This window comes from Mugil cephalus, chromosome 22 (assembly GCF_022458985.1).
Source record: "Mugil cephalus isolate CIBA_MC_2020 chromosome 22, CIBA_Mcephalus_1.1, whole genome shotgun sequence".
NCBI classification, from domain to species: domain Eukaryota; kingdom Metazoa; phylum Chordata; class Actinopteri; order Mugiliformes; family Mugilidae; genus Mugil; species Mugil cephalus.
The window spans coordinates 4234401-4259220 of record NC_061791.1 but is presented as its reverse complement, the minus strand read 5'-3'; the positions used below and the strand labels follow the sequence as shown (position 1 = coordinate 4259220).

Sequence of the window (24820 nt, the reverse complement as noted above, 5' to 3'; positions counted from 1 at the left end):
ACCGCCTCTATTTTTTTTCTTATGGGTGGCCCTGATAGTCTACTTTTTGAAATTTTGCACACAATATAAATCCATTAATTTTAATTTCTTGTAAATTTTTAAATAATGATTTGTACCTTTAGAAGGTATTTCACAAGCCTTTCATGGCTTCCTTCTCTCCTGCACAGCAATTAACCATTTTTATACCATTTTAATGTTTTTTTTGTCTTCAACGTCCACATAACCAAAAGTAATTCCACTTCTGAGTAACAAATACATAACTAATAATCTGAGTTTTACCTCTTGACTGCCTGCAACTGTCGTTCTCTGTCCAGTTCATTCATCTCAGAGAGCACTGCTATACAAGGAACAGACTGAGACAACAGGAATTAAAATTAATTAAACATATTCCCCAGCCAAACCAACACCGACACTGTAAAAGAATGTCTGATTTCCTGGGAGAAGCAGTTCCACAGTGGGAGGCAGAGATGATGTTTTTGTGAAGGAAGTCCACAGTCTGAGGTTCATCCTGTTTTGACAGAGGTTGTGTTTACCTCTCCAGAGCTCCTTCCTGCCTCCCCCTCCAGCTCCAGGGTGACCTGATCCACCTCCATGGACACCGAGGCCGAGGGATCGTCTGTGATGTCGTCGTAGTCGTCCTCCTTCAGCTTCTCTGTAACAGAACACCAAACGCCAGATCAGTTCAATAGATGAAATATTTATGTATGTATGTTTCTATTAGTGACTAAAACCCAAAAAATGAACATGAGCCATCACAGAGAAGCCATCAGAGAATGACTCACAACTTCAATAAACTTACAAAATGTGTAAAAACAAAGGCGGAAACCTGTCGTTAGCCCTAAATTCAATATTGCTTCAATAACAGCAGCTTTGTAAAGATCCTGGTGAGTACTTCTGTCATTTCTCACCTCTGACCAGCTCCTGCACCTTCTTGCACTTTGTTAGCGACTCCTCCAGCTCCTTAATCCTTCTTTCCTGTAGATAAACACACACAAAAGTGTTTCAGTCATGATTCAAGATCACTTTTTTGATCCATGCAGAGAAATTAATTTGTTCAAGAAGTCACGAGATAAGAAAAACATATATGACCAAGGCACAGATATAAGAATAAAATAAGAATAAGAAGGAGGCAGGAGTAAAATTTACAATAAAATGTACAGTAAATAAAACATGTCTTTACCTTCTCATCGTTTTCTGACATCAGTGACTCCAACACACTCTTCATCTTCAACGTTTCATTATCTGGGGAGTAAAAAAAAAAAGAAAAGATGATTCATACCGGAGGAAGAAAGGAGGCCACAGAAATAATGAAACCACTGGGACCATGTTTCAGCTTGTTCCTCTTGATTCAATTATTGCCACAAATGGTAAAAAAAAAACAGAGACTTCCTGTGTGTTTCACTAAACAATCATAGACAAAGATGAAAGAAAAAATGATAAAGTAAGACAAAATTATTTATCCAAGTATTGATAATTTCAATGCTTTCTCATCTGCAGAACTTCCAGGAATTAATCAGCTGCTACACTAATAATTATGTAATCCACTTGTTACCATGACCATATAAATAATCACATGATGCAGACATCTCTCTCTCTCTGGTTGGAATAAATCACTTCTTTCTGCTCATGTTTGCCTCAAGTACAGTGAACATCATGTGACGTGAGGACAGAAACATGGAGGGAGTAAAACAACAAGAGTAAGAAAAGATGAACGAAGCTGGAATGTGGACAGTGTTGTTGAAAACATGGCTCCCTCTTAGTCTCACTCTAGTGAATGAATTCAGAGTTGCCAATAGAGCTGGAGTGAGGGAGGACTTGTTTGTTATATTTATTTCCAGACGATTTCCCGACGCGTCACAAGCAAAACTGAGTGGATGTCACGTATTTTCTCTAGAAGAAGAAGCAGCAGTTACATGCAGAATATAAACTGCTGGGTTAATTTGTAGAGTCATGGGTTAATTTGTAGACTGGTGGGTTAATTTATGGATTTATGGGTAAATTTGTAGATTTATGGATTAATTGGCAGATTGATTGGTTTATTTATAGACTGATGGGTTAATTTGTAGATTCATGGGTTATTTTGTAGATTGACGGGCTAATTTATAGATTTATGGGTTAATTGATTGGTTAATTTGAAGATCGTTTGGTGAATTTGTAGATGGATGAGTTCATTTGTAGATGGATGGATTACGTTGTGGATTGCTGGGGCTAGTTTGTAGATTGATGGGGCTAGTTTGTAGATTGATGAGGCTAGTTTGTAGATTGCTGGGGCTAGTTTGTAGATTTATGGGTTAATTGATAGGTTAATTTGTAGATTGATGGATTAATTTGTAGATTAATGGGTTCATTTGTAGATTGATGGGTTAATTGATGAGTTCATTTGTAGACTGATGGATTAATTTGAAGACTGATAGGTTAATTACTAGACTGTTGGGCTTGTTTGTAGATTAATGGGTTAATTTGTAGATTGTTGGGTTCTTTTGTACATTGATGGGCTAGTTTGTAGATTGATTGATTTATTTATAGACTGATGGGTTAATCTGTAGATTGATGGGCTTATTTGTAGACTCATGGGTTAATTTGTGGACAAATTAACCATTTATTCGTTGATGGATGAGTTCATTTGTAGCTAGATGGATTATGTTGTAGATTTGTGGGCTAGATTTTAGTCTGATGGGTTAATTTTCTTGGTCTGGAAAAAAAGCCCTTTTGTACTCACGCCATTAAATCGCATTAGCTGAATCCACATCGTTTCAGTCTTTTATTCACTACAATATATGTGAATAGGAATAAGAAACTGCTATTAATGACAACTTGAGTGGTATTGACTAGCCATTACAAACAGCTCATATTTGTTGAGATAACGCATGAAAAATAAATTCAAAATTCCAGAAAATGATCTGATATCTTTGAATCTCTGATCAGAGTGATTTCACTTGGTTAGGTGGTAAAAACGGATGGTATAATTCCCTCAGGAGTTGTTAAAGAAAAACAAACGAGAACTAACAAGGGAATGAACTTTAGAAGATGATATTATGACAACATCGTCTTCACAGCTTGTTCCACTGGTCTGAATAGTTCAAGCTCAGTGCCGATGACCCCCCGCTGTTTGAGCGACACTGACCTCTAATCCTGTCAGAGTAAAACCAGGCCACCACATTCCTTGTTATTACATAAAAGTTATTCCACTGCAAAACTCTAAAGACTAAGCCGGCAACAAATTGCAGTTTGATTCTCTTCTAACTCGTGTCAGGTGTGTTGTTGTCAGTGTGTAGCTGCGGGTGCCCGTTCAGGGAGACTGAAGACTAAACAAAAAGCTTCAGTTCTTCAGGTTTCCAGACAGACCTGCATAACAGACTCCCCGTTTAGATACGAGGCATTCCTCCAGCCTCAGTGAGGATAAGATAAGGTCTGCAGTGGCTGGAAGGAGTGAACCCGGTTCGGGATGTTTGGGATGGATCCTACAGACACACAGATGAAGGTCGGCCTCAAATTGACCCCTGTGTAATTAAAACTGTAAGATAAAATGACTAATGGCGGAATCGAGATAAAAGAAGCATGCGTAGTATTTCTCCAGTGAGACGGCTGGAGGCGGACGAGCTGTTGTTGGAATGTGAAATGTCTTTTTTTGTCTAATCCTCATATCCTCTTCTGTAAAGTTCAACTGAATGGGCGGCGAGAGTCCAGGCGGATATTAAAACCTCTCCCACCTCTTTCTCCTCCCTCAGCTCTGTCGGGGCTCTCCACCCTCGGCCGGCTCTCGTCCTTCAACATCCTCAGCTCCACCTCTCGCTCCTCCAGCTGCTTCTGAAGAAGCTGCAGCTCGTCCTGTAGATTATTTACAAAATCGTAAATTACATGATGTTTGACAGTTTTCTTTTTTAAATAAATAACTTCATGTGCACAGTAGTTATTAAAGGGGTACTCCATTTATTTGTTTCCTGTAAAACCCGAGGCATTCATAAGGCAGATTATTTCTTAAACTCCAGCCAATCTCCATGACGATATTAGGGTTTAGTGGAGAAACCGTCTGAGCTGCTCTCCTATAAATGTCCATTCATATCGACCTGTTCCGTCTTCGGCTCAGTTAATTAGTCAGGCAGGAGCAAGAGGTGTCTCTAACGAGTGAAACAAAAAACGCACCAACAAACTAACCTCCAAAGGAACCGCACTGATGAGACATTCAAAAGGATTTTGAATAACAAGCCCACTCAAAAACTACAAAATCTCAAACCTTTCAGTGTTTAAAATCCTCATTTGTTATCAAATCAGACATGCATACAAAACACAGGTGATATAAACCATTCAAAAACACACTAAATCAATTCAATATCCTGAATCTTTAGAGATGAAATGTTACTGTGGAGTAGTGTTTAAGCGTGTAATCATAAAGGCTTTGTCCATATTTTTTCAAAATCATCAGTTTATTTTACCCGGCTATAAATCACTTTAAACTAATAACATCTGTGATCCCAGACTAAATGTGCTCAGTGCTTTTTGCTTTTACCTCAGCAGCTGTTGAACTCATTCCCATCCTACTCAGCTGTGGTTTGTTTTATTAAATGCTAACATAAGCATTTGGAGCCAGTTAGCACGCTAATGTCCCCCATTAAGCTCAAGTAGAGCCTCGCAGAGCTGCTAATGTCGTAGAGACCTACATAAAACCAACAGCTGAGGAGCAATCCAAGTGAAGTGTATGGGCCCCTTCACAGTTTGTCAACAGTGTGATGTATTTTCAGGGGTGGGGCTTAGCTGGAGGCAAAAAATCTCAAACACTATAACCTGTAAACACATTGTTTGGGCAAAAATGGATGAGAAAACCACATATTTTAGGGAATATACTAATACACTCACTCCCCGAGACCGTGAGTGTTATTTTAAAAGGTTAAGTTACTAATGTTGCGTTAGCTAGCGGTTAGCATTAGTATTAATCTGTAACAAGAACCCCCCAAATAAGGATTAACTTAACCTAAAAGTATCACCAAAGCCAAACCAAAGTCGTCTACGACTGGCAGTCACTGACATTTGATAAATCTTCCAAGTTTTTTTCAGTTTTGGCACCAAAAAAATATCCGTTTTGCCTCCAGCTAACGTTGTGACGTCACAGTGACATATGCCATGAAGGGTGTTATGAAAATCAGTGAAGGGCCCCTTTCATTCAACATTAGTGATTAGACACTATGATTCTACACAAAGTTAAGGGAAATGGTTAGCATGCACGCTAGCTGCTAACAGCTAAACAAAATCTCCTTGACTGACACTAAACTTGATCCATGACCGAGATGTGTGGCTTTATATTTGGATGTTAAATAATGTTAAATAAATAAGACTATTAAAAAAAGAAAACGTGGTTATTACACAGAAGTTAATAACGGATTTGAACCTGGGACAAATCCTGTAACGGGTGCAGGTGGAAGCACTTACAGCCAGGGTGGTGAAAGTCAGGAAAGCATCGTGCAGCAGTGGAGGAGGTTTAGAGGAATCTTTAGGACAAGAGAAGAAGAGAAAGAAAAAAAAAGGGGGGCTGCAGATTAAACCTTCACCTCATCTCCCGTGAACCGCGTATCGTTCCACTTTGGACGCTTGGCGGGTTAGCATGTTGCAGAAAGATGTTAAAGTCATGGACGAGAGAGGAGAAGAAGAAGAAGAGCGTGAGGCAAATGAAAAGGAGGCGAGAGGACGAATGAGCAGAGCAAAAAGATTTGAAATCCTACGAATTCAAACAGGTAAATGATTGGAGTCAGACCTCTAAATATGGTCCAATGACACTCACTTTAGTAGCTCTGAGTTTCTTCTCACACTGCAGCCTTTCATTCTCTATATCAGTCACCCTGAACCGCAGGTCCGTTACTTCCTGGTACAAGCCCTGGGGGCAGAAAGAAAATACATCCCACTGCACATTAAACTCGGACAAACCTGAGCTATAAAGCTTTGTGGAGCTTTGTGGAGCCTGTGTGGGGGGAGACGGTGAGAATTCCAGCCAAATGCATCATTATTTTCAGACTAACGTCCCTCTGGAGAGAATATGAGGAGTTTAGTTCACACAGTCAAACCCCAGAGAAGAGGGAAGAGTCACGGTAATTATTACTCATCTTAATTCACAACAGGTTATTTTAATTTTTTACATTAATATAAATTAGTTTCTCTACTTATCTTCCCCTCCCTTAGATATTTATAGTGATATACTGTATTTTATTTTATTGGTTGGGAGTTTAAAGTGCGTAATAGGACACATTTTTAATAGCATTTGTGCCTTTTTTATTTTAATTTGATAAATTGGTGCTGATCTGTATTTGCATGTCCAAATGCATCATATACAGATCTGCAGTATTTTATAGTCGAGCACGTTGCAGGAAACAAAGACTTTCCCCCTGTAACATCTTTAACATTTAATATTATCAAACAGTCGTGCTAATACACACCTCTTAGCTGTACTTCCTGGAATAAATGCTCGATTTAGTCACTTTAATCATTTCAGTGATTACAGCCGAGTAGAGTAATGCCGCATTAGCCGTTTATTGTTACCGTCACAATGGATGCACAGACAATGACCTGGATTTTTATCCTGAAGCAAAGTCTCTCAATTAGGTGATTATGAGGCTAAATCTAAAAGATGAAAGCAGTTAGGCTGAGACAAAACTAGATTATTGAGGCATTCGTGTTTTGTGCATTATGTGAGAATGGTGTTTGAGACACTAAATAAGTAAAATAATAAGACCTTTAAAATAAATTATGTTTAACTACTAAGAACTACTATAAAATGAAAACTTGCATCTTAATTGTGACTCTGTTCTGTCCTCTTCTGTCCTCCTCATAATAAACGCCTCATATCCTGTGTTGTGGTTTAACCTTAATTGTTTCACAAGGTTTGTTGTGTTGCCATAACTCAATAGTTGAGTTACTTTCCACTGTGTTCCTTCATTACCTCAAATGACTGAAGCATCGAAAGTACCGATATTTGAGAATCGATTTTAGAGCATAAAGACCTGGTATCGGACGTTTCGATATGTCTTTATCGGTATATCCGCACATCACTAATGGACATATGAGCAGCAGAGTTTAATTTGTTTACGACACTATCCAGTCGCACATGGAGTTACTTTCTGATCTCTGTTAAAACACCCACATAATGAAATGTAAATAGAACCGGACTCATTAGGACAAATTCATGGACATTTCTCCTCAGTATAAACTCATCTCTGAAAAGCTTTGTTTGGTTTGACTTGATTTAACCTCCTGAGACCCGGCGTCCTCATATGGGGACGTTACGTTTTAGGTTCGTTGCAGCTTATTCTGCTTCATTTTGACCTGTTGTCCTCATGTGGGGACACTTTTGTCTGCCATGTACTGGTAGTGATTACGTTTTCTAGTCTGATGTGACATGAAAATTTAACAAATTCACATCGTTTCCAATAAACTTTTTTTTATAGTTTGGTTCACATTGGTGACTTAAATCGTAATATATGATGCTTATTTTTATTTTATACTTCTCAGATCCTACTAATCCCAAATAATCCCTAAAAATCTTCATCTTATTTTAAAGAAATTAAGATGCATTCCAAACAAATGCGTGGGTCTGAGGAGGTTAAGGTGAGGGTGAGATTCTTCTATGCATCAGCTGCTCGAGGTTAAACAAACACATCAATCAGAGCGGTTGCTTCGACTCAACCGAGGTGAAGCTCAACGGCACCTAAATGGAAACAAAAATAAATACGCTGGAAATGCTGCACATACCCCCTGAAGGTTTTTTTTACTGCGTGGAAACAGCACATAATACGTCCCAGCGAGCGTATGGAAACTATAACTCTCACAGCACTTTAGCAGAGAGCGACGACGAGACGTGGCCGGGTGGGGGGGTCGGTGGGAGGCTGGGGGGGGTGGGGGGGGGGGGTTTGGGCAGGAAACAGCTGCTGGAGCACAAGGGGTGTTTAAGTTTCTTTTGTGAAGAAGTTCACCCTGCACCACACGACACATCTCGGTGTCCTCCAGCCGAGTGAGACGGACCTCTGCGACTCTGAAACAATGACTGGACGACTGCCAGGAATCAGTTTTACATAAAACAAGGCGCAGGTGCAGCGGTCTAAGAACTCCATTTTACAAAGGTCAAGAACAAGGGAGCCGGGTTGAAGGGAGGGGGGGGGCGGCTACCTCATTGCCTCTGTGGTCCCTCTCCACAGCCGTTAGCTTCAGCTTCAGACTGGACACTTCAGTCATCAGCTCCAGCTTCTGGGTCTCCAGCGCCGTCCGGTTCAGCAGCTCCTGCGGCGGAGAAACGTTGACAGATAATTCGACTTGCGACTCGTTGCGTCTGGATTTGATTCACATTAACTCGGTGGAGGCCTCACTTGTTGCAGCAGCTCCTCGGTGGCGTTCAGCTTCTCCCGGTGATGCTCGAGACATTTGTCCAGGTCCCGAATCTTTTCGCCTTGCACCTCCACCTGATCTGTCAAAACGCTTACCTGGAAAATAATGAGGCGAAGGTCAAGTAAATTTTAAAGAACCGAATGTGTTTGACGTATTTGCGGAAAGGAAAAGCAGCAGACAGTGAGGTTAGCCTAACATCAAAACCAGAAATCAGTTGTCTGCCTCTCACTGCAAAGACCGAGGGTGGTGTAAGGACCGCTTCCTTGGCCAGACACGGCATTTTCCTAGAGTCTTATTATTATTTGTGTCTCGGCAACAGTCAGATCTGCTCATAACTCATTAAAATCCCAGTGTGTCATCACTGGAGTGATATCAAGTCTCATCAACGTAGCTCATCTGGATTTTATGAATGATATAAATTCAGCTGCTATTGCACAACGTCTCCAAGTATAGACAGCGACGGATACGTCGGCCGGTCCAGAGTCGTATATTAGAGAGAGTCTGTCCAACTAGGGAATGGACCGTCTGAGCCGTCCCTCTACGCTGATTGGCTCTGAGCTGGTCACATGTTTCACGGGCGCCATGTTTGCCACATCTAACCACTATTCACCCGTAGAGAAGCGGCGATAACAGGGAATAAAGTTGGATTAACGGCTCCAGCACAGGATCAGGAAAAGAGGTGGAAACTCCACCGTTTCCCCAGTGAACAAAAAACAGATAAAGTCATGGGAGCAGAAGATTAAAAGGAAGAACTGGACGTCCACTGATTATTTCTCCCTATTGTGTGAGGTGAACGTCACTGTCTCTCTTTGACGTTTGTTGAGATTTTATGTAGGAAAAATAAAGTCATGCCATCATTAATGTGAACCTTGATCTCAGAAACGCCCAAAACCGCTTTACAAATGAATGAAGTTAACCTAGCCTCGTGCTAGCATTATGCTAGCTAGTTATCTAAAGTAAAGAAAAATAGCAGCTAGCATCATATATACTGTACTACTGTACTGTATACGGCTAGCATGCTAATGCTATAATGATAATACTAAATAACTGTGAGACTAGTTTAATTTTCACTATTTATTTCTGAGTATTTATAATTTTCTGAGTAATTTCAACCTGTTAACGGTGATGGATGAACACGGAGACTGAGGAGACGGTTAACACAGCTCCATGACTGATGAGGTGACTGAGCTACAAAGCATTTTACAGCTCATTTAAGATATTTAAAAGAAGTAGACACTGGGATATTTAAGTGAGGGTCTTTTAAATATTAACAGCTGTTGGCAATAACATTTATAGGCCCATTAATGTTGAAAATAAGTCATTTATTTCAACATAGCACATCCATACCATAGGGTCACACTGGAGAATCTAACCTCTGATGTAGCAAACATGGCGCCCATGATTTGAGTTGGACAGACTCTCTCTAATATATGGCTCTGGGCTGGTCTTTAATGCAGACAGATATGACAACCAATTGAAATAAAGAACATTTCCCCCTATTCTGAGTGTCTTTCCACAGCTTAAAAGCTTAAAAGCTTTGGTAGTTTTTGGAATATTCTTCTATGTTACTGACAAACAGGACCAACACAGCTAATTACACAACAGCGTCCACCTACGATGACACTCAATTGCCAATTTGAGAGCAATTGTTGTGCCGTCTCGAGCTCACCTGAAGAATGAGACACTCTTTGTCGCTCTCCAGCCGTGACAGACGTTCTTGGTACGCCGCTTCAGCGCCGTGGACGTTGGTCTGAAACGAGAACAATGCGTATTGATTCGTGTCGTCTAGAACCGACGGCATCGGTTGCATAAGGCTTTAAACCGTTGTTTCTTTTGAAAATGAGGGAAAGGGTGGAGGAAAGCCTTCAGCTGTCGCGTTAAAAACACAGCTCCGGACGAAAGGAATTCGAAAGAAAATACACAATAACCTGGAGGCAGCAGAGATTTCTCTAATGGATGTGCTTGTTTTTTTTCCCCAGACAATGAGCTCACATGGTTTCCCCTCTTGATGAACACATGTACGTGGCCTCACATGAAAGTGATTAGAAAATTGAATCAAAAGTAAACTCCTCTCTCAAATGTCACACATGTGGGGGTGGGTGGAGGGGGGAGTGAGGCTCTGAGGCAGCACGACTTTAAAAAGATGGAAAGTATATACAGCCAGAGCCATATAGAAAGTCATCACTCACAAAGCGCGCTGTCATAACATTACTTTTTACAATAAACAAAGTAAAGCACAATCTAGAGACGGGAAGCAGATCAGAGGATAACTCAAACCGGGCTTTAACCTGCACAAAATATGATTATATAAGAGCTTTTATGACGGCTTCACTATTTATAAAAGCCACAACAGCACATGTGACATGAACGTAAATCAAAGGCCACTTTACGTGGACACCAGTAAACAGAATAAAAACGCCTCACGTGACCAACGCAAATCAGAGGCTGATCGGAAGAAGCTGAGTTAAAGAGGAGTAATGTGTTATCCAGGCAACAGGAAAGTATTAGCTCCATGACCATTTCTCCGTTTAACCATGGAAACACCTGACCAAACCGTTTCTCTCTTAGTCGGAAAAAATAAATTCTTTCAGCTCATGTTTCTCCCACGTGGAGTATGGCTTCATAATAAATTCAATTTTAATCACCATTCTGGCTGCGAAGATTAATTGAACCTGATCCGCCTGCGATATTTACATTTAATTCTAATCAAGGAGTTTCTCAACCAGTAGTCAGCCGACCACCAGGGGGCGATGGTTACGTATGGTTAAGGCTTCATTAAGCATACGTAAGTAACGAGCTAACGCCACGTTAATTTTCTGGACTTGTTTTGGTTTTAGGGCGAGTGGCGTTAAACATGAACAAGTCAAATGTAAAGAGTTCTGTAAAGTTGTGTTTGACCTGCAGGGTAACACAACTAATCTGTTAAATCGTCTAAAAAAAAACATCACAAACCAGAGTACGAGGAATGAACGTAGCCCAGGCGGAAATATCCAGGTGTAAATGACGAAGCCCATGCGGAAATACAAAAAACTGCAGTTTATGAAGTGGCCACTTGGGGCTCTAAAAGGGAGTAAATCCCCATAGACTCCCATGTTAAAAAGCCCAACTACACAGCATTATTATTAAACATGTTCACAGCCTGGTACAAAAAATAATTTTGGCCTCAATAGTTTATTTCATTGTTTGTGACGACTGTACGGGGGGGATGAAATTTTTTTTCTAACTAACTAAGGGCATTCCTGCTTTGAGTGACACACGAGTGGGCGGGATCAACACCCAGGCTACTTTAGCTCCGCCCCAACACGACCCGCATGTCCATATTTGGAGTATCCGAGTGTGGGCGGAGTAAAGCTGATCCAACATAGCAGGCTCCGCCTACTTTGGGCTTCGTGGACGTCACAATGGGTTTGTCGATAGTATAAACAGTCAATGATGTCGGCTAAAGCTAATGCGGCTTCACTAAATCCCCGTCTTTGTCCAAAGTCCAAAGTTAATTAAGCATTTGTTCTACTTTAAAGTTTTATTTTGCACTGAAGACTGTTTGAATATTGTTTGTTTAAAAGTAGTGCAATAAAAATACAGATGTTTTCCCTAACATGATTAATAATAATTGTGCTCCAAATAATCGTGATTAGCATTTAGGCCATAATCGTGCAGGGATAAACCAGGAGGGACAAAAACAAGTGTTTGAAAAGACGACTGAAGCCAGAATGCATGTGGGCAAGAACAATAAAATGTAGCTCCATCCTTCGCCTGTGGAATGAATTCCACGTCGCCATATTTTGCATCTATTTAAACACCGAATGATGAAGATATCGTCCATGTAAACAGCAACGGCAACAACAACAACTGTTAAATCTGAGAAGCTTCAAACTGCCACGTTTTACGACCTCCTGTCTAAACATAAAAAAAAAAAAAACACACGACAGTCGCTTTGTTTCAAACACGACCAGTAAACACACCCCGCGACTGGAAAACGGATGCGGTGTTTACCGTTCGTCCGTGCAGCCAGTCCGCCAGCCCCTCTGCAGTGGAGTCCGGGATCTGACAGCGCAGGTTGTCCCTCTCCTCGTTGTCCATGAGCTCCAGAGCTGCCCTCAGGTCCTCCAGGAGGTGCAGCACCCGGAGGCCACCCAGGAAGGGCGACGTGGGCGACTGGCAGTCAAACAACCCGTTGGAGTAGTCCATGGCCTTAGAGCCTGGGGACACACACATTTATATATATATATACATATATATACACAAACTCATGAAATGAAGCTGTGACAGTTCGAGGCGTGAAGCTCAAAAAAATTACAGATTTACAACTACAGCTCCTTTTAGTGTTGATCTGGCTGCTGTAAATTTTAGTTTTTGTTTGAATACACGGTAGCAAACTTCTTACAGATACATAAAACATTGCATAACACACAAAGACAGAAATACACTCGTGTCTTCTTTTGTCATAAAGCAACAGAGACACGAGGTCTCGACAAAGAAATCATCATGGAAATGGATGACTGCTTTCCACTCGCAAAAGAAAACCATATATGGATGCAGACTGGAGCGAGGACTGCTACAAAAACTGAGCGTCGGACTAAGAATTAAGTGTTAATTGACGTTGTGTAGTTGACGTCTTGTAGTTTGGACACACGAAGGCGTCGTCGGCCTCTTCTCAGCTGTTCAGAGAAGTGAACAAACAAAAGGTCAAACTAATATAAACTGATATTGGTGAACAACCTCCATGAAGTGCATGTGAGGCAAACACACATTTTCTAACACTTTCTCCGTCCCCGTCCTCAGTGTGTTATGACAATTAACTGCAGCACATCTAGTAAAACACACCGAACGTCCTTCGCTGCTATGACTGAACGTCTGCGTTTCACTTTCCAGGAATGTGTTCGACCTGTATTAATCTGTTTTTTTTTTTTTTCCCTCCCTTCTTTCCAGCTGTTTAGTTTATTAAATGAAGATTAATGGAGAGAATTGTGGAGAAAAATAAACAAAATGACTAAATGACAGAGGAGGGTGCACGAGGTCAGGTTTTTTTCGAAAGTCGACTATAACGCGACAAAAGTCAAGTTGACGTTGACCAGGCGCTGATGACGTCGCACATAAAAACACAGTAGAAATAAATGCCTTGCAAAAATTAAATGCATAGTCTATATACACCAATCAGCCATAACATTATGACCATGTCCTGGTATTGTCTCCCTTGTGCCTCCAAAACAGTTGCGACTCGTCAGAGAATGGACACTGAGGGAGTCCTGTGTTGTCTGGATACTTAATCAGTTTGGGATCTAGTGAATTTAGAGACCAGGGCAACACCGTGTGCTGTTCTTCATGTTTGTTTTTTGGTTGTTCCTAGACTGCATCCTGCTGTGATCAAGGAGAGTTGTTGCTATGGGGTTGAGGGGATGCCTGGTCTGGTCTGGTCTGGTCTGGTCTAGGTGGTAGGGGTTAGTCGGCTTAAAGCAGGAAGTTGATCACTTGAGAATAACAACATGGGCGCCTCATTGCAGAAAAATTATCAGCGGTTCATAAAGTGTGTGGAATCACTATAGATGAAGCCTGTGGATATCAGATATATCAGGATAATCGCTTAAATTGTCCAGTTAAAGTCGGACTAAGGCAGTAATTTGTTTTTTTCACGTGCATGTAAACGAGTGTCGCGAAACATTACTTTCTACTGTGTTTTCATGTGTGACGTCATCAACTAGTCAACATGGACTCGACTTTCACCACATATATGTAGCATGTGGGTGCTACATTCACAATCAATACCAGGTCCAAAAGTTTCCCAGTAGAACTCTGGATTGTTACAAAATGGTCACATGTTACCAACTTCACCTGTTAGTGGTTCTAATGTTGTGGCTGATTAGTATTTCTTTCTGTAGCTGACATATTTTACATTTCTGTTGGAAGCACATCCGGCAGCGTATTGACTGAACTCGAGAGCACGACGTTCTCAACGTGTGCTTCTTCCTCCACGCCATCTGTCGTCCGTCTTAAATGTCAGCCATGATGAAGATGTTCGACGGTAACAAAGGAAGGGGGGGGGGGGGGGTTAAACAAATAAATATCCAAACAATCATGGCTTCCCCACAGTAGCGAGGGAGAGGGGCTTGATGATGGCTGTGGTTTCTGCGGAAACAGGGAGGAGGAGGAGGAGGGGGTGGAGGGGGGGGTGTCATGTGATCAGCCGCCTCGCTCCCATTGGAAAGGTCAGTGCTATAATTACACACATCAGTGGAAAAGTGGGGACTCGAAAAAACTGAAGCCTGGTCTGCTCATCTGCAGCGGCGCAAGTATATACAGGGAGCAGCCAAAAGCTTCCAGGCAGAAGTTTGTGTTCCAAACTCACAGAGCTTGAATAATCATTAGCTTCCGTCACTGCAGGGACAATGGAAAATGTGCTTCTCGTGCAGCGGAGGCAGAGAGGACCAGGAAGCAGGGCTGCAGATTTTAACTTAAAGTGCAGGTAGGGAGGAGTGGGAGGAGGGCGCATTGTTATACCCTCCACTGTTCCACCCCCCGCCTGCAACTCCTTAATGGCTTCCAGATGGGACTGGACCCCGTAGCATGCCCACTTAGCCGAGTCCGAGCGTTCAGTGCGGTTACCTGCTATGATCCCGTCCATTTGCTCCAAGGCTGCTGCCAACATGTCGCTGGCGTCGGACATCATCTTGCGCTCGGTGAATCTTAAAAAGAGAAAAAGGAGAGAAAGACGAGATGAGAGGGGAGGAAAAAGAGAAGGGGAAAAACCCCCATAAAAGGACTTGGCCGGAGCCGAGACGATAAAATATATAAAACGCTGCAAATCTGCAAATCCAAACACGGCGCAGACGGGGGGGGGGGTTTGTTACAGTGGACGGGAGCCGGCAGCTGTTTATTTCACATGTTGGGCTTCAGAGTCGACTGTGGAGGCTGGAGCTCGGTCATTACATGCAGTGCCATGCAGCAGAGTAAGAGCCACTTCCTCCGAGGAGGAAGACGAGTTAGTAAGCCGGTTTCCACGTCAGAAGAAATAACGGGGAGCCCGATCACGGGGACGCCTCACAAACTTGCGAGACTAATTCAGTTGAAAGCAACGGGACGGAACAGCTTGTGCCATTTGGAAAATAACCTAACTGCGTTATCGCTAATCCCGTTTAAACAACGAGGTCTCATTCTTCCTTCTCAAATGACGCCTGCATCGAATTAACCCCGCGAGCCCCAGCGCCAAAAGAAACCGGGGCCGCCTCGGAGACGCGAAACAAAGTGATCTTCAGTAGTTACTACCCAGCATGCCTTTACTTCCGGACAGTGGGCAGTCACGGGTGCTCGTGGGCAGGCTCCCGGCCGGAATAATGGCGCTATTCTCCAGGGGTCCACGGTCCTCGTAGCGCTGGCACGCCTGGCATCTCAAACCTCCAAAACAAAGCTGGACAGTGTCCCCATGACTGCTGAATTCAAACACTTATCACATGCCTCTGATTTACTTACTTTGGCCACTTTATCACTTCAAACTAAATCTGATTTGAAGGGGTAGTAAACAGTGAGACCGGCTAAGGCCCAGAACCAAAAACAGTGTCGCTTCTTGTTCGGACGTCCCAGGGTGGTAGCGGTGGTGGGGAGGGTATAGATTATATACTTTGCTTCATTTCCTCCTTCTCTGGGGTCACGGTGTCACACCCAGCAGGGTAAGAAATAAGCATTAAGAGGCTAATTAAACCGATGACCTCAGTATGTTGTTGGGGGCTTAAAACAAGGAGTCTTAAGTGTTGCTTAATTTCCAGTAAACACTGAAAGAGCTGGAATTTTCTCTTTCCAAAATCCTGTTTTCATGCAGACGCATGCACACTCCATTACTGGCCAATGAGCGTGTTGAGAATATCTCAGATTTGAAACTAAAACAACCTGTTTTCTAATTAAACTGTAAAAGTTCCTGAGGGGATTGGAGGTTGGGGGAGCTCCGCAGAGGGCGCACGCCTTACTACGAACGTGTTTTCCTCAGTAGGTATTTCCGTAGTTTGATGGAACACCATCATTCACTCCCACCAGGGTGAAAGCTGTATTTAGTCAGCTGCTTGATTGACCCTCATGGGAGTATCCTAAAGCTTGTCCCTTCTCCAAAAAGCCTCTTTGTTGCGAGTCCAAATATTTTCTCTCAATGCGAGCGCTGAAAGGAAGCCAGTGCGGGAGGTGTCTTGGTCCCGACTCAACCGCAAGAGTGAAAGAGCATTTTTGTGTTAGCGTAATTGAGGCTAATCTCCCGTCTGTCTTGTGATAAAAGCCACTTCAAACCCGCCGTTCCTGGGAAACCTCGGCGCAAAACACGCCAGTCAAGGGGGTCGGTTTTACGTCTGAGTCAGAGCGAGCGTCAAACCAAAAATAAAATAAACTCAATCTTGTGCCGGTCACGCAGCGGGGGGAGATTCACCCACTCAAATTCCACTTTAAAATGCCGGGGCCGAGACATCACACATCATCGGTAATGACCTCGAGGGAAAACTCGACAAATAAGAGTCCACCTGTCCCGGCCGCGTGAAGAAGCGTCGGTAAGACGGCAATGACTGATGCCGTAGTAGGAGTGAGCGCTGCACACATTCCTTAGCGGGTTAGCTGCACCCCAAACAACTCCCCGACGCCTGGTACTGACATCCCCGCTGACCCATCTGACCCTCCACATTAAATCCCCCCCGAGGTCTGTGTTCTGTCAAAAATAAAGACGTCTAAACCGACCTGCGCGAAGACAAATAACCGGCCAAGAAGCTACAAGTGCAGTGTGTGCGCGTCAAGGATAAGGCGAGTGGTATTCTGAATTGTCCAACATGAAAAGACCAAAGGCTGAAATGAAGTGATTATAATAACAAGCATTGTCTGTGCAGCGACGGCCTGAAATGTCTATTCCTCTGTGCCATCGAGCTCCATTGTTGTCCACTGCAGTTTGTTTTGGCTACACACACTCCACCCTGCTGCTCTAAACGCTCGCCAAAGGTGTGTTCTTCCCTGAAAATTTTCATTTTTCAAAAGATGAAGCCGATAATTTTGACGCTGTGTTGTAAAACTGAACAGGCCTCAGAGAAATGTTTGTAAGTCGGGACACGGAGGTGGCCTTGAGGTTTCCTAGGGACTGGTTTTGAAGCTCAGTGTGGTGGATCCAGGCCTTCACCATCTCTGAATTGGATAGGAATTGCAAGGGCGTAATTTGAGTTGGTCATTGACCAGTGATTCTAGAATTTTTACTAGAAAAGAAAGTTTGGATATTGGTCTATAACTGTTGAGATAAGCGTTTTCTCCTCCTTTGTACAAAGGAATTGCACGAGCTGACTTCCAGATACTGGGAATTGCACCAGCTGATAAAGGAAAGGTTAAATATGCGTGTTATTTAAAAAGAATGGGTCGAGATTATCTGCGCCGGTTGATTTGCTGGGATCAATGGATCGTAAGGCTACATCGCTGGGAGAGATGGGTTGTAATGTGAACTGAGAAACACGATTTGGATTATACAAAGTAGCACTTTTAGAGGATGAAGAGCCTGAATGTTCATGTTCCCATTCATGCATTTTCAGAGGTAGAGCATGAATGGATCCAGGGCAGACAGCTAGCAACGCCTTTAAGTCTTGATGTAAGACTTGATTAAAGTAGGTTAACATTAAGACCTATGGTCATTGGAGGGTTTTTGGCACTTTGTTTTTTTGGGGGGTGGGGCTTTGCTTAATTAACTCCGAACATCCTTCAGCCGCATCTTTCAGCTTCTAAGTAAGGACTCTATTTGGAGACTGTAAATTTTTAACATAAAAACCCCCCCAATTCAAACTAATCTTGTTTTGAAACATCTGACAACAATTCACAGAAATCCCCCGACTGATACATGCCATTTATTGCATCCTCTTGCAATATCGTGAGAAATGTCGCTGCGGTCTTGCGAGGCTGGTTTTCTCGCAACAAATCCCAACAAGACCGCCCAACGAGATTAACCCACGGGCGAAACATGACAGAAGCTACGACTCTGAGTGAACCGGCGGCAAGAGTTTAAAAGCCACGATGACACAGAGGAGCTGCACAAAAGCAAAGCCTCTTGTGAGATGTGCCAACTGGTGGTGAAATATTGCAGAAATACCACAAATCGACGGCGTCCTGGAAACGATGACAACACTGGTTTTTGTGAAAGTCTGTCTCGTTCCCAAGTGAAATTGTTTAGGAGATGTAATCTGTCTGCATATCTGAGAGGAGCATTATTATTTGACTTGACTTTTCTAACACTGAGCAGCAGTTTTTTTTTTAACGTCAGCCAGATGCATTGACACAGATAGGGTGGGGGGAGGGAACCACGACCGTGGAAAGAAAAGCTAGGGACTGCTTGACCATACACTCAACGTACGCCTCCACCGCTGCCTTGAGCTCCAATAACCTACTTCCAGCTGTGGTACAGATGTGCATTTCAGAAATGGACCGGCTCATTGTAGTAACGGGAGAAGCTGACGTTGCGGTGCGACAACACAATTAGTAGCAGAAGTCAGAGTTTAGACTGAGCATTAGGGGCAACGACAAGTATCAGATAAACATTAAATATGTTGCTTTCCACTTGTTCGAATCAGTGCCGCAGTTTCTCTATGAATGCAGACGTGGTGAAGCTCATAAACCTGCAATAAACTTAAAAACTAGAATCTAATTGTGACACCCGCACAGGGAGACGGAGCTCATTTCTCTGCACGCCGATATCGCTGCCACCGCTCAAAACGGTCTCCAGTGGCCGTTTGATTGTTAAACCAAGCCAATCAAGAGAAGCGTGATGAATATGATCAGACTTCATTAATGCATCCAGAAAAGCCCCGAGCAGATTTGTGCGTTAAGGCTTAATGTAGTTTTAGTTTGCGGAGATATCAGTCCTCCTAAGACTAATTTAGGCTTAAAGTTCCTCGTACATTTTCTTGCAAGATATATATGGATCAAAAAGAAACTAAGTAAAAATGAATTAAATAATTGATGAGTAATTCTAGCGGTCCGTGTATTAGTAGTAGAGGCACTGTTAGAAAGAACTGCAGTAATATGTGCGGTAGCAAGGAGCATTTGTAGTATTTTCATTATTTGTACCGTTTGAAAAATGGTGCAACACATTAATTGGTGCCATGGAAGTGAAACATGACCTGGACCCAGGCTACAGCCAAAGCTCCAGTCAGACACCCTCTCTTTGTTTACCCTTTCCCTTGAGAGACGTCTGGGTCGCTCCTGCGACAGAAATGACGTCTCGGACTTTGAACCGGCGCTTTACGTCTCACTTTAACAGCAGAGGCCATACCAACAAGCTCGTCTTTGTCTTCCAGGGGGCTCACATGGTAGCACCACAACGCTGATCCGAAGTTACTGCAGTTCTTTTTTTTTTTTCCACGTGGCCTCGACTGCATCACCATCAGAAATCACATTGGAGGGGGGGGAAAAAAAATAAAGAAGGGGGCTGGAGGAAATGAGTAACACATCTCAGCCAAGCCAAGAAAAACTGCATTTCTTTCCCTTTTGTTATCGGGACGTTAAAACAGAAGAAGGCCCCAACTCTAAAGTCTTCTTCGTGACGTTATGTGAAATAAAAATGCAGCGAGAGTCGAAGTGGATGAGCCGAAACTGTAAATAGGAGCGAACTAGAGGCATCCCTACACTCAGGAAGACCTTCACTTTGTCCTGTCAGGAAGCGCTTCCTGGCACATTCTAGAGAAATGTCTTCCTCCGACTCAGAAACTGCAATTTCCCTGTAATCCCAGTGTAAAAGCTGGAAGCACATCTATAATATAACACTTCAGTTGCATCAGAGAGCCTCAGCTTTGCCCGCCCCAATTTAGAGAGGAATTTATTCAGCCCATACAGAAAACCGAGCCTTATAATTACGCTCATGTGAAACAAATGTTTCGGATTAACGTAATATCTTAATTTAATTTCCCAAGTACGTAAACACCCCAATATATCAACGGTGACAGGTCTCATCTTTTTCGAAACGCACCACAGCGGCAGCACTGTACCAAGAATGTGAGGAATGCACACGTCGAGAAAAAAAGGTGACCGAGACAGGACGGCTTCTGTAGATTCTCTTTAGACGTATATGGCTTTTAAAGTAAATAAAGTTTAAAAAAAATAAAAAATACTGGCTGAGCCGTGTTGATCTTTGTGCAGACCGAGCTTGCTGGTGATGGACTTTGTCTTCCCGTTGCCTCACTGAGCAACAAACAAACGGCCAATAACTGAGGAAACGAGACAGGCAGGAGATGAGATTGATTTGTCTCTTCGATAATCACTTAGCTGTGTGGAAATGTCTTTTTTTTTTAAATATATGACGCCACTGCACACACTAGACTTGGCCCTGCACAGCAGCATGCACCGGTGTGGATTTTTTTGGATGCAAGGGATACCGAGAGGGGGGAATAAAATCCTTTGTTATGATTTCAGCGACGTGATCAGAGGTAGGGAGAGTGGACGGCGGCCAGCGGGGAGGAACTGCACAGGTTTACCCAAACAAAAGGCTGCAGAAAGTCTGGGAAAGACATGGTGAACCAGGAGAAGAAGCAGCTTTTAAAGCGCTCTTGGTTGCTGCTGCTGCTTTTACTAAATGATGGTGGGGGCCACAGAGAGTCTGGACTGGAGGCTCATGACACTGATTCATGATTTTTGGCTTCCACATCTGTGGACATGGGACTCATGAATAAAGCTGCAGTGAAATTTCAAAGAGGCCTTCACATAAACAAATTGCATAATAAAACGTAGTGAGAGAAAGTTGATGGAAAATTGTAGAGCTGCAAGTGTATGACACAAGTTAGTTAAATAAATAAATAAATAAAATAATAATTAAATAATTCCTATGCACGTTTTACTGACAGAAGTAAAAAAAATAAAATAAAAAATAAAAAAAATAAACCGACAACTACTTAAAAGTCACTTAAATACACAATATATACATTAAAACTACAAACTAACGTAAAATTTAAAATCACAATTTAAAAAAAATTAAAAATAGGGAGTTAAATTCGCAAACTATTTAGCGGCGACATGTTCAATTTCCACCGTAAATAACTAAACTTTAGCTTTTTTTTTATGCTAGGTTCCACACTATTAACGCTAGCACCGCAGCCCAGCCTGAATAAACAAACCATTAACTCTCTGTTAAAAGCTGCACAAACTTCCACTGAAAACTTCGGTGAACTTACAGTTTTCGACCAAGTTTAAAAAGAAAAAAAAATGCTAACGACGGGATCCTGCAGACTCCGGTAAAGTTAATCCAAACACTTCGAGGAGCTTTTGTTTCAGCGGAGCTTCATGACTGGCGTTCACCTTCCCATTGAATTTCCCTGTGAAATCTGAAATGAAGTTTTCGTCCAAACTAAAAAGCGGCGTCAAGCTCGAGGAAGGCGGAAATGTGCGGTTCGCTTCTTTCCCCGAGAGTCGACTCTTTTGGCACGGCTCCCAAAGAAGAGTCGGCTCCTTCGGCTCCCGAACGGATCTTCCGAATACTTTAGCCCAACACACCAAAATACAGTGTAATATATGTGTTTGTGTGATAAATCTCTTTTGCATTCAATGTTTTATGATAGTTCTATTTAATATTTCAACACATTTTTAATTGTGCACAATATACGGCAATCAAATCCACACAAGTTAGAACGAAGTCAAACTCACTAAACAAATGGAATAAATGTCTTTGTGCACGTTTGTGGTGGAACCTGCTCTTAATATTATTTTTATTTTGGAGTGAAGACACTCTGTTCTGCCACCCCCATCATCTTTGACCCTTTAAGACCTAAATATCTACATGAATGTAAAATAATAATAACAATAAGCATACGGTATTTGAATTACCGTAACTCACCAATGGACAAAATTCAAAGTGTGACTGAACACTGGGAAGCTGCCATTACGATAATGATGATGTACGATGATTTAAAAGAAGTGGCATTTGGTAATGTTTGATGTAAGAATTAAAAATGTAATGATTAACAATGAGAAAAATGCACAACTACTCAGTGTTCAGCCGCACTTGGAATTTTGTCAACAGCGCAAACCACTGTGAGTTACTGTGAGTGACGCACCTTCTCATTCAATGCTTTGTCTTACTTTTTACCACTTTCTACATTTTGGAGACATCAAATATATGAAGCAAGAATTATATGGAATTATGTAGCAAATAAAAAAAAAAGTTAAAGCAAAGGAAAAAATAAATAGTGTGGAGACGACTCTCACTCGATGGGAATCAGCTCTTCTGATTCACTCCCGAGCATCAGCTCTTTTGTGTATGACACATCCCTACTAGAGGCTGAGGGGGAAGTCACACCTACAGAATAAAAGCATTGACGTTAATGCTGTAGCAACAGTATAAAAGAGAGGTCCAGTTAATGCTGGTCAGCCAGAGCTCACACTCATTTTAACACTTATTTCCGGTTAGCATCACTAAAACAAACTTCTTAAACTTTAATTCAGAATATTACAAGGGTTATAATGAGTAAATTATTAGAGAGGTATTTGTTCTATTTATTTGTTTGTAACAAGGTGCATGTGCAATATGTCTGTACAAATGCAGCTTTTATACGCAAGGAAACACTGAACAAACAGAACAAACAAACAACAAACTGCTGCTATTTGAACGATTAATACAAAGTCATTAAAACTTGAAAAATATTAACTTTTCACCATTCTCCTCCTGTTTAGGTAAAATATGTTTTACTATCTGGTGAAAGTCGCTAAATATCTCAATTTGCATGGCATTTCTTTGTGTTTCCTAACTTCAGTTTTATAAAAATCCAAATTGTCTTGAGATGCTTTGCAGGAATCAAGAGCCTGAAAACATGAATTGCATAAACTTATTATGGCAATTATATCAGTGGCTATGAAAGACTTCTAGGACGAGAAAAGAAGCTGATCTTCTGATCTGAGTTAGCTGGGCCATAATAAATACTCACCTGTTGTACGTCTCCTGGTACGTATATACAGGAGGTTCAGCCAGCAGGTGGAGTCAGAGGTGTTTTCATTAAGCTGGGACCACATCCAGTAGCTTTTCTACATAAAGGAGACATGAGGTAACAGATTAGTGCCGTGGCATGAGATGGAAATTCGTCTCCTTGGCTGAAAACTGGAGACAAGCTCCATTATGGTGTTTGATTTAATCACAGTTTAAACATCTCATGCTGCAGCATCCTGTGGTGCAGCGTAATGACTGTGTGTTATAGTTAAACACTATTAGAGGCTTCTTATGCTCGTAGAGCTGACCTTCGCACCCTCGCAGCTTTTTCTCAACACTATTTGATATTCTCAAAAACTTTCCTGCGAGTGTTTACACTCCGTTTTGAAATGTAATTCCTTTCCATGTATTGGTTCATTGGCTGCGTATTAACTGAGCTTCAACAAAGGGACTGTCGGCTGGTATTACTTTCATAATGAAAAAAAACATCACTGAGCGCGGAGGTGAGATGCCGGAGGCCTAGAGCCGAGTTAGGGGATTAGTCAGGTGGATAAAAGCTATTTATTTTTTAATTATGGGTTTCAAAATCATCTCAAGACTTGACATTAGGGGTTGCACCGACCTAAACTTCTTGCCGTTATTTTATTTCACAGCAAACGTGAGCCTTAAAGGGGTTTGTCTGCAATAGCAAACACTAAACTTTATCGTGACAAACCTCATGAAAGACTCTGTATTTGACAGATTAATTGCATCTGGTCATTATAGCTTCACCTCGGGATGAACTGATGCTGACTTTAAGGGAATATATTGGTAAAATGCAACGTTTAATCTACATCACATAAAGAAATGTCATTTGTTAATTCCTAACTAAAGCATCTTGGCCGGGAGTGTTTTTCTTGCAGCTCTCTGTCTAAGAAAAGCTTAACCCTGGTTGGCTGTATACCAAAATATGTTCTCCAGTTTGCACAAAAAAATCCTAAATTCAAGGTTGTGAGCTAAATTCATGCGCTTTCCTCCAGTCAAAGCTAAAATTGAAATAAATCTGTTATAGTGCAGATAGAAGTCTGTCCCTGGAGGAGGTTGTGAAGTGTTGTCAATGCACTGTAGGTGTATGGTGCAAAATATGCCGGAAGGTAACCATCTGAGGACCCATTCAACAGATTCCCGAATGAATTGCTTGGATTTGCCGGTGCCCCAGACTGGATGATATTTGAGTCAGTGCTTTGATCCAAAAACTTATCAGCAGACAGCAACACATTCTGGTTAAGTGTGGTCCTTTCTCAGCCCGGTGTAGCTACGCTGAAACTGCAATTCAGAACGTGAGTCTGTTCCTTTGTGTCTGGTGGGAGTCGGGCTTGGCTTCCAATAAAAAAAAAAATAAATAAATAAAGGTATTAATGTATATTTTGATGCACGTTTCCTTTTCCTGCTGCCCATAAAATAGTGCTGCTCTGACTGTATATGCTTAGAGACGCATAGTTTTTAGATGTTTTTAAATAAAAAATACATATTTTCGCATATCGTTATCCAGTAGGCGTGTCATTATACATTTATTTA

At 42.0% G+C, this 24820-nt stretch overlaps 1 protein-coding gene across 3 annotated transcripts in view; it reads right to left on the bottom strand.

Annotated features, from left to right (window-relative positions):
* Positions 1 to 23283, bottom strand: part of ppfibp1a (PPFIA binding protein 1a) — a 33319-nt gene extending 10036 nt beyond the window's left edge. Inside the window, exons 1-13 of one of the 3 annotated variants that reach the window (XM_047575278.1) lie at positions 23265 to 23283; positions 14965 to 15044; positions 12358 to 12563; positions 10034 to 10114; positions 8346 to 8459; positions 8149 to 8259; positions 5774 to 5866; positions 5544 to 5582; positions 3711 to 3828; positions 1181 to 1242; positions 909 to 975; positions 534 to 652; positions 280 to 353 (exon numbers count right to left, since the gene is read on the bottom strand). In XM_047575278.1, coding sequence (XP_047431234.1) covers positions 280 to 353; positions 534 to 652; positions 909 to 975; positions 1181 to 1242; positions 3711 to 3828; positions 5544 to 5582; positions 5774 to 5866; positions 8149 to 8259; positions 8346 to 8459; positions 10034 to 10114; positions 12358 to 12563; positions 14965 to 15028 — 1148 coding nt within the window. In that variant the 5' untranslated portion in view covers positions 15029 to 15044; positions 23265 to 23283. Of the gene's footprint in view, positions 1 to 279; positions 354 to 533; positions 653 to 908; positions 976 to 1180; positions 1243 to 3710; positions 3829 to 5543; positions 5583 to 5773; positions 5867 to 8148; positions 8260 to 8345; positions 8460 to 10033; positions 10115 to 12357; positions 12564 to 14964; positions 15045 to 21518; positions 21680 to 23264 lie in introns of those variants that run through there. The other 2 variants (XM_047575277.1, XM_047575279.1) reach the window with 2 other exon arrangements.
* Positions 23284 to 24820: the final 1537 nt, after the last annotated feature.